General features: G+C 32.0%; 1 protein-coding gene and 1 long non-coding RNA gene across 3 annotated transcripts; one reads left to right on the top strand and one right to left on the bottom strand.

The window, feature by feature from the left end:
* Positions 1-383: 383 nt before the first annotated feature.
* LOC134244395 (multiple epidermal growth factor-like domains protein 11) lies at positions 384-4339 on the bottom strand. The gene is made up of 7 exons (XM_062726670.1): positions 4069-4339; positions 3368-3622; positions 2971-3099; positions 1986-2123; positions 1614-1754; positions 1061-1198; positions 384-842 (listed from the first exon to the last, which is right to left on the bottom strand). The coding sequence occupies exons 1-7, from the start codon at positions 4331-4333 to the stop codon at positions 583-585; spliced, it is 1326 nt and encodes a 441-aa protein (XP_062582654.1). The 5' UTR covers positions 4334-4339; the 3' UTR covers positions 384-582.
* A 2910-nt stretch (positions 4340-7249) lies between these two features.
* LOC134244397 (uncharacterized) lies at positions 7250-10527 on the top strand. Of its 2 annotated transcripts, none has more exons than XR_009987215.1 (4): positions 7250-7373; positions 8520-8606; positions 9489-9575; positions 10239-10527. It is a non-coding gene; the product is annotated as an uncharacterized LOC134244397 (long non-coding RNA). The 2 variants fall into 2 exon arrangements; XR_009987216.1 differs by having other exon boundaries at positions 7276-7369.

The raw sequence follows: 10527 nt of genomic DNA, 5'->3' as shown, positions 1-10527 counted from the left end.
TATATATATATATATATATATATATATATATATATATATATATATATTGACCGGCCATGTTAATTTTTGAGCGCTATTACCTCTTAAAAAATCCTTTTATGATGAAGTATGTATGAAATGATACTTATTCAAGAGAGAAATATATACCGAGGATGCATGGATTCCTAAGACATTCTTACTGTAAAGAGTACTTTTTTGAGCCATTATTAAGAATTAAAGCCTTCTTGAAAGCAAATTTGATTTAAATGTTTTCAATATAGGTATAATGATATATTATGTCTACCTTTTTCTAATATAAGTAAACAAACTATTATTGTTTAAATTCTTTGTAAATCAAGCAAAAAGGAAAAATTAAAAACTTAAATATGTTAAAAGATTGGACTAACAATGAATATGTAACACTTCAGTCAGTATATGAAAGACTGAATGGGTTGTATTTTGTGACGATGAGGCAATGATTTTTTTTTTATTTCCAATCAAGAAGACAGTATTTATTTCAAAAACAAAATCTTGTATATCTTAGACGAAAAAAGTATTTTTTTAAAACTTTGTTCATATTTTTGTTCATATTGTTCATATTCATCAGTCCTCCATTGGCGATGTGTCATTTTCTTTTAACTCATTATTGCGTGTTTTAGAAGACATAAATCCCCTCAGATAATCTATCATCTCCCTTTGGTTGGCTAGGAGTTGTGTAAAGACATTCTCTGTGCATTTATTTCCGGAATATCCAGGTTCACATAAATCAAAACAGGATCCGGTCACATGATGGCAAGGTTTGTAACCTTTACAGTAACCACACTGTTCTTGACATTCTGAGCCATACCAGCCATGGTTGCACGCTAAAAATGCCATAAGAACCTTTAGAAATAATTTAAACATTTTTTGTCAAACATAAAATGGTTCTTCATATTTAAGCCAAAACAAATTTTAGACAACGTCGGCAAATTCCGTCTCAGTAATTTCATATGTGATAACATGTATTGATTTTATAAAGTGTTAAGAATTTTGTAAGAATATTCAGTAATTCTAAAAATATATATCTTCAAATTCTATTTACTTTCGTTGCAAAAAGATCCTTGATAACCTGCGTCACATCCATTTAAACAAGATCCATTCAGTGGTTGACATTGAGCTGACTTCAGGCAGTGACCACATGGTATGCTACAATCCTTACCATAAACTCCACCGTCACATTCTGATATAATTTAATTAAACAGAATAAATCTTGTAAAACAAAATGTATTCATTGTACAATATGCAATATGTTTTATATGATGAAGTGATGAGAATTAGAAATTTTATTGATGATATTTAATATTTACAACATGTAATAGTGCGTTGGTTTTGCCGGTAAATTAGTGAATTTACTGTTATTATTACTGATGTTGATGATCCTATTTTTTTCTTACAAATACTGATAATTACGTACAATAGCTTTCATTGGGTCTTATAAATACTGACAAATTGCTGCTTTGCTTGCTATTCAAATACATAAGCTAAACTTCAAAGACAGTGACGTAGCGTTTATTTGTATTTTACCCTCTAGTGAAATGCTTAATATCCCCTTTATTAGATGATGATATTTATTTAATTCATGAACATCACAATACCGTTTGTACAGTGAAGTCCCTTCCAGCCTGGTTGACATCCGCTTTCACACTCTCCTGTTGTTCTGTTGCATTTTAAGGAATCCTTACAGTTTTCATTGCAATTCCGTTCACAATTATTTCCAAACTTTCCCTTTGAACACTCTGTAAGTTTCCAAGACTTGTTAGCATATATTTTTTTTATATATTAGTATGTAACTTTCTTTCAAATTGAAATATTGTTTTCTTACATTCTGACTAATAGTTTCTTGCACATTAACGAGTAAAATACTCGCACATTTTTTTTTTATATTTCTTTAGACACAATTTGAAAAAAAAAATCAAAACAATAAAACAAAAACCCATACAACATTTTGAAAATATTGTATAAAATACCTTTGTCACAATATGTTCCTTCATACCCAGCATCACAGCCTTCAGGACATGAAGCATTGATATGGTGACATTGTTTATATCCCAGACACGCTCCACATTTTAATCCACAATCCTGACCATGTCTGCCACCGTTGCATTCTGAAATAGAAACGAATGTCGTTGCAAGAAACTGTAGAATGGATATATTGATTAATTTGTCACTAGATTAGTTTTTCAAACAAAAGCTCTAAATATTGTAGTAAAACACACAGAAATTGATATGTGGATGTATACTTTCCGTGGCCTTCAAATCGACATTTAGATATATCAACCGCTTATTTTAAATTAACAATAATTATTTCTATTCGTATTTCGACACGATATTTCCCAGAGAGCTTGAAAAAATACCACCGAGTCCGATACATCTATCAAATTTAGATATTCTAGTAGAAAAATACATTTATTGTAATCCAACAATCAAGCTTTCTGATAAACTTGATAACGTTTACTTTTCATTTGTCAATTCCCCCTTACTTTTGCATCAGTATACCCTTCTTGCCTGCATATAGGGCTTGTATCGCTTAGTTGATTGGATTTACAAGAGCATGCTTTACTGATCGAAATGTCTAAAAGGAGGTTAATTGATCTTGAAATAAGTTGATGAGACAAGTATATAAAGAGATTCCTTTAAAATCAGCAATTCGATGATGAAAAGGAGCACAATGCGACCGACAGGAGATGTTTACTCCTCTTTGACACATGATTCCACCTGTAGGGATCTGGAGGTCATTATGCTTGTCCTACTTTGTACTGATTAAATGGACTTTAATTTCGAGCTTGAATACTGTTCTATATATTTGAAGACCGAGCCAGTTATAGAAATGGGAAAATATAAATCCTTGAACTCCATAATTCTTTAAGGTTATACAGTATAAATTACTAACATAAACGCATGTTTTACCTATTTTTCCTCAAAAGACTTCTGTAAGGGATAATAATTTCCTACCATTTTCGCATTGATATCCCTGATACCCAGGTTTACACCAGGAACACACTCCAGTCTCTATGTGACAATAACGACATTTGTCAGGACAGGGAAGGGAACAATCAGGCCCGTATAATCCAGCAGTGCAACCTTTAAACAAAATATATGGGTATTGAAAATAAATTTCGTTTTACTGAAGCAAAAAATATGTTTGTATACTTTGGATCGATTATGTGTTGATTATTTTTTTTCTTCACATCATTTGCAATAAAATTAAAAGGAAAAGAAGATAAGAAAAAAAAAATGCTGAAAACATTCACCAAATAGAAAAATAGTCCTGTAAAAGCAAGATCATAAAAAAGAGATAAAATAACGTCGGTTTTAATAAACGAAACATAATTTATAAATCTTTTCATACCATAGACTTCCACTTCACAGAGTTCATTAAATGCATATTTGGAGTATTCGGTTGGATATGTTACACCTGGAAATCTCTCATTAAAATATATAACATATTGTCCATGAACAGGACAACTTATATTGGCGATGGCAGGTATTGTTGATCTGGTATAGTTCGTATCGTGGAAACACAAATGACCATCGAGACGGTCTGTTGAATTTGATATGTAAACATAGAAACCTAGAAATCTTGCCGTGTATCCATTAGATGCATCTGGAATTTTAAAACGTCCATTAAAATACAAATATTTACTATATAAAGATTTTAACCGCATTCATAAATATATATCTTAAACTGAAACAGTGAATAGTATGTTGAGTTGTTTATAAAAAGTTATTAAACAGTATATTTCAAGTTTCATAGACAATTGTTTAGTCCGAAAAAAAAACACAAGAACTCAATCAGCTGAATGACTATAATTTATAATTTCATTTCGAGCTATTTTTTTATATTTGATCAATGAATTTTTTTGTTTAAATTTGCAGTTACTTGAGTTTCCTTCTTTCGCGAAATCCGAAAGTACTGAATGCAATTCCATAAAAAAATAATTTTCTCCCTAGATATTTAAGCCGTGCTGTTAGAAAAAATCTTTTTTATTTTACTTGTAATGGCAATTCAAATCTTTATTGAATTGTTTTTTTTTCTCAGCATGAACATACCCCATATAATGTTTTCTGTTCTGTAATGAATCCTTATATTATGAATGCTGTAGATTGCGTCCAGGATTACCCACCAGGTCGAAGTACTGTATCCATCAGCTGATATAGAACACTGTCCTCCCCAAGCTCTTAAATCAGTCCATTTACCATCCACAGCTTTACTTGAGTGAAATAGAGTATTATTTGGATTGTATTGATTTGATTGCCATGTTTGTCTGTTCAGAGCCAAATTTTCTGAAAATAACATCAATTTAATCTCAAGCATTTACAGAACAACTAATTATATTTCTAAATTATAATTTAAAAAAAAAATTAAAAGTTTTGATTTTAATTTGTAAGCTATTTTCTGAATTTCAGCGAATTGTATCACCTGCAGAGCAGATTCTCGAGCAGTACTAAGGGATCACTTTACCCGGCGTCTGTCTGACTGTCCGTCTGCCTGTCTAGCTGTATGTAAGTCCGTCTGGCACACATTGTATCTCATGAACTGCAAGGGATATGTACATTATATTTGTACATTTATTGCTTGGGACTTTGCTATTTGTAAATTGTCATGGTTTCCAACCTAGTGACCATTTACATTCACCTTTGACCTACTTTACAAACAATACCCCAGATAAATAAATTGAACATAATACTTTTTACATGTAGTGGCCGGTGTTGATAATTAACATTTATACATGTTCATGGACTCATAATAGTGTTCTTTGAAACTGTATGATATTCAGTAAAAATACAGATTTATATAACGGGTGTTTATGTGTAATATGCTTGTAGCATATAAAAAGCTGACCACTCTTAGATTTAGTTAATGTTTAAAAGAAGCTAAAAGCAGGCGTTCCTTGGAACACTTTATTTCTTATATAGGATTTATACACCTAGATATTACCATGTTTACTATAATACCATCTGTGATGTTTCGGAGGTCCTTGAATTGTTTGCTTTGTTCCTATTTAATCGTCAACTTCCCTTACTTAAACAGCAATATATCTTCATTCTGTTGATTCGGTACTTAAGATGATGCTTATGGAGAATTTTTAAAACGACGTTATGTATTGACAAATAAGGCGATGGAACAAGAATATCAGCAGTCTTTAAGAAAGTCTTTATTTTTTAAAGTTCTATGGTCGATACAATGACCTTGTCAGCAAATACAATTTATCATTGAGTCAAATGCGTTTTTCATACTTATTGTTATTCCATTATTTATACACTGAATTAACGACAGCATGTCCCTTTTCCTCCGATCATAAGAAGGAGTAGCTGCAGATCTGTAGCTTTATAGTTTTATATACTGTATAAGGAGTATTTTCTGCGGTTGTCCCATTTTTGTGGAATTTTGCGTAAAGAACGTATCAGCAAAAATTACTTTCGCAAAATATTTTTGATATGACTTCAGGTGTTTTATACATGCAAGTATAAGAAATGGTGCGTCTGCAGACTCATGCATAGACATGTCACGTTAGCGAGAAAATTAAAGTGACTTCGAAAATCCGAAAGCTACATACAAATATGTCAGATTTTCTTTCTAATTTTCTACTTTTCAATCCTGTGAATCGACTTGAGACTGAAATTAAAATGAATGCTTGTGTATTCAATATGGCTTGATTGTCTCATGAATTTCATTCAAATCAGACGACTGACAGTATTAGTAACGCCTCAATGCACGTGACACGTGTGATTTTTGGGGTGGTTGATTATGCAATTGTTTGTTTTAGCAAGGATGAAAATCCCGTTTTAATTTTGATAGCGATTAATTCTAAGTGTACATTTATTTCGTTTTAGGTCTTGGAGGCATTGATTATCATTATCTATATGTTTATTTAATTTATTTTGATAGATCATATAACATTACGTCTGTAGGGATGAAGATTTAAATTGTTGTTTGAGTGGACTAGTTTTGTTACAACGTTAACAATAATTATTTTATTTAGGACTAGGCATAATTTTACAAATAGTAACTAAAAGCTAGTAGTTGAATCAAGATTAAAAGCGTAATACCTGTTCTTATGCATCTTTTATTCATGTGCCTGACTGAATTTACAAAACGAAATAAATTCTTAGAGCTTGATGATCCTGCACTGTACCCCGTAAATAATTTTTTGCAGTATAGCGCAACCGCAAAATTGAAAACGCAAAAATTAATTTGCTTCCTTTTAGGAGTTAAATCGCAAAAACTGTAGAAAACATCCGTTCTGCGGTATTTGTCTTTGAACATAACGCTACAGTTCCCGTAATGAAAAAAAAAGATGTAATATTTTTTGCGCACTTTTGGGGAGAATTTCTTCATTTTCTACATTTGTCAATCAACTACCTATCACTCCTAAAGAGCAATTCTCTGTAATCACCAAAGTAATTCTGAAAGGGTCTGGCACGCATAGTCCCAGATTTTCTTCAAACTTGGCATATACATGTAGTATCTTCCGAAGGTAAAACTTGTATGCATGGCATATTTTTTTCTGGACACTCTCTGTTACAATGGTAACGGGATACAAAATTACTGATATAAAGGTCTAATTTGTTCATGGCAATCTTGCTAAAATCATCCTTTTTACACCATCTGTGCTGAACCCATATTTAGGATTAGAACTCAGTTGCTAATTTCTAATAAAACTACAACATCAACACATTCAATGGATATCTTTAAGAGGCCGTGTCAGTAACCATTGAGTATTGTATATAAAGTGAGTGGAATGTGAAAAAAAATATTTTGCTTAAATATTTGGGTGCATGGAAGTATAGATGAATGTCCTTTCAAACATGAGTTATTTGGGTCACATCTTCCTTGTTACCATAGCAACGGTGATTTTAATGCTTGAAAAGTGTGAAATTTGATTATTGATAACCCTGTCAAAATTAATTACAGAATCAAACTATGTTTTTCTTAATTTCAATATAAATGGGAGATTTAATTTTCCCCATGTTTATTTTAAAGCATTGGGGCCTACTTTGCTTTGCTTCTACCAAATGCTGTAAAATCAACATGATTTTTATAAATATTTTACACGAAAACGCAACCAAACTCTATCATAATCATACATGCAATAGAAACTACGAGCTTTGAAGTTATAAATCCAATAATAAAAAATGGTAGTTGGGTACTCTATAGCAAATAATTCGATTTAGAATGTACCACAAATATGAAAACGCGTGAACGATTATCTCCCTTTTGTGGAACTCTCCTGCTGATAAAGAACAGAAAGTTGCTTTTGCAGCAGAAGTCGGAGAAGAAAAACACCATGTAAAGATGTATAAAGCAGGTCTTGTGCGGTTACAGAGGACATGACAGCATCAAGAGTTTGTAGGTGACTGAAAAGTACTATTTATAGTCCAAAATATCTGACGTTTTCCTGGCTTTTTAACTATTTCTATATTTTACTTGCGAGGAAAACTCCATAACCGGTGCCTTTACGAAAACTGGGAATTCCAAGCAGAGGCGGCATTCTCGGGTGTATTTTCGATACTTGCAATTACTTTGTCAAACTCACAATTTATCAATAGTACAATGCCTCTAGTACTTACCAATATAGTTTTTATGGTTTGTTTGTAAATATATGATCCATGATCCGATGGAAACATTTTCTCTGACTGTCGAGATTTGTTTTCATTTCGTGCGTTTACAAATTAAAAAAAAAAAAAACAAGTCCAGTATCAAAATGATGAGTGATTATTTTCTTTTCATTGTTATTTTCAAGTACTAAAAGCATTGTGTCATTGATAAATTGTAACAACGGCAATTAATGCGGTTCCCAGGTATAAATCAACTCTGACTTGAAATAGCGAAATTTCCAGTTTTCGTAATGGCGCTGGTTCTGACGTTTTCCTGGCACAGAAAATATTAAAAAAAAAAAACTGAAAAATGCCAAATATTTCAGACTTTATTATTTAGAGCATATTCATCAATCACTGATAAGGTCAAATTGGTAGATTTTCAATCGTGTATGTCTGCATATTAGTGTTCTTTTGATAAGTAATATTTCAAACAATATTTCATAAAAAATTCATAGCCATACCCGCTATACCTCATTATCTCAGGTCTATCAATATATATTTTTTTGGAGAGCTACAGTTCTGCAGCTACACTAAAACAAGATGACAAAACTTGAGGTTGCTAATATTGATTTGAAAAGGGGAAGGGAAACTAGGATAACAGACTCAACTCTGGTTTCAAAATTTTGCTCCTGACCCTTAAAGTGGAGGGGAGGGGAACCAGGATTTATGAACTTTAACTACAGGAAATTTTGACTTCCCAAAAAAGTAAGGCGTGGGTAGGGTGCTATTCCTCCTAAGTCCTTGATCATGTTGGGCACAATTTCTGAATACGATAATTCTGAAAATGTGAGACTAAATTGGAGTATCCCCTTTGTCCAGTTTAATGTCTTATATCATATCCCAGTCACTATATGCTATAGGCTCAAGTAAGTTTGTAAACAGGTCTAAAATATTTTCAGGAGAATCATGATGATAATCAGTTGCAATGTGAACTAACAAATAACCATGAAGTTCAAGCAGATCCAATTAATGTGGAACAAATAAAGGTTTGTATTGAAATTTTTACATGTACTGAATTATTATGCCCAAAGAGCATGAACATATTTTTTTTTTGGTCCTTTCTGTCTATCTGTTGTCAGCTTTAACCTTTACCATGACTTTTGAACTGTGAGATCATATTTTGTATACATAATCCACTAATTAAGTTCTTTTAAATTACACCAACGTTAGTAACCTTTAGATCTTGATCTTTTTGCTAAAACTAGCTTTTCTATATTTGTTGATGCTGGGGGCATACTGTTTCACAAACTTATCTTGCATTAAATTACTTTTAGCATCAGCTTGTTTATTATAAAGAATTAGCACCTATATGCAGTAGGGTCATGTAAATTTGTAAACAGTAGGGCTGTATCAATATATCGATATATCGATACGTATCGATATTCAAGAAAAATATCGTATCGGAAAGTAACTTCCAATACGTAACGGACTGACATTTTTTCTTCAAATTCTGTTTAAAAGATAGGAATTTCAATCACCAAGGACTATATTTTACTTTTTTGAATTAAAAACTTCAATAATTATATAAATTCTAAGGAAATAACACAGTTTTTATTATTTAAAATAAATTACAAAATTTTATATAATTATCTAAAGAGAAATTTATTTGAACATGTTTATTTTACTGTCATCAAAAGTTTTAATTTAAATGTTATTTTTAAAGGCAATGAGACAAGAACTTAAAAATGGGTAATAAAACACTTATTTGTTATGAAAAGTATGTATTAAAATGATTTAGAAGCCTTTTCTGATGGACTTGTTTCAGAATCCAATATATCGCATATCGCTTTAAAAAATATTGTATCGTATCGTATCGAAATTTTTGGCTCAATACACAGCCCTAGTAAACAGATATGAAATACTTTCAGGAGAATCATGATGATGATGAGTTGCTATGTGAACTACCAAATAACCATGAAGTACAACCAGATTCAAAGCATATGGAACAAATAGAGGTTTGTACTGAATTTTTTTACATGTACTGAATTGTTTAGAACTACTTTGACCATCAGCTTGTTCATAAGAGCCCAGCCTCAAAGAGTACCAGTAATCACTTTGTTCATCCATTTCTTTGTCGAGAGATAACTCAAATGCTATATGTCCTGGAAACTTCAAACTTGAAACGATTGTGAATGTGACTCAATAACTTAAATCCATTTGACCTATGAACTTCATCTTTTAAACCCAGACAAGAAGCATTAAATGGGCCCATATTGCTCACCTGGTCTTCTGTCAAAGGTTGTTAAAGACTGATATCATGAGGCACATTTGTGTCATGTAAGCTGTGCTTTTGAGGCAGGTATGAAATGCATTTCAGATAAGACAATGTCATTGAAGTCTACTGTGACCTTAGCATTGAAGTTTGACATTGAGTTAGGGTCATGGCACACCACCATATCATTAGGAGCATTGTATGCCAAGTATGAAGCTGTTCCATGAGGCATATAGAAATACAGACCTGAAAACTCCATCAAATTTTACCTTGACCTTGACATTGAAGGTGTGACTTTGGTTCAGGGCTGTGAAACACTGTCTCAGCATGAGTAACATTTGTGTCAAAATGAACTTGTTTTAAATGAAGTTGTTAGTTGGATTTATTTTGTATCTTTCTTTTGTAGGTGGAATCAACTTCAGACGACAACTTTTCCAAACACCTTGTGAAAGTCATCTGAATGCCAGGATTCTCAGGAGCATGAATATAGTCCATTACATAGAAGGAAGACCTTGATTATGTATCTTGATGCCATTGGTGAAAAGGCAGAGGTCTAACACTGAAGTGAAGAAAATGACTTGACAGCTGATGGGAACATGAACAATTTGAATCAGATTTCTGATATGGCTCTTAAAGCAGTGAACTAAAAAACATTTTCTTACTAAGTTTAAGATTTTGATATCAAAGTTTTTGGA

The sequence above is a fragment of the Saccostrea cucullata genome, unplaced genomic scaffold (assembly GCF_032062105.1).
Source record: "Saccostrea cucullata isolate Sc308-1 unplaced genomic scaffold, CSIRO_AGI_Scuc_v1 ctg2343, whole genome shotgun sequence".
Taxonomy (NCBI): Eukaryota; Metazoa; Mollusca; class Bivalvia; order Ostreida; family Ostreidae; genus Saccostrea; species Saccostrea cuccullata.
This window is presented reverse-complemented; position numbering and strand designations above follow the sequence as displayed.

Coding starts and splice junctions, on each gene's coding strand:
- LOC134244395 (XM_062726670.1), bottom strand. CDS start 4,333: ATGCTTGAGATTAAATTGATGTTATTTTCAGAAAATTTGGCTCTGAAC. Junction 2,124..2,970: donor GGGATATCAATGCGAAAATG/GTAGGAAATTAT, acceptor TTTCTATTTCAG/AATGCAACGGTGGCAGACAT. Junction 1,755..1,985: donor AGGAACATATTGTGACAAAG/GTATTTTATACA, acceptor GGAAACTTACAG/AGTGTTCAAAGGGAAAGTTT.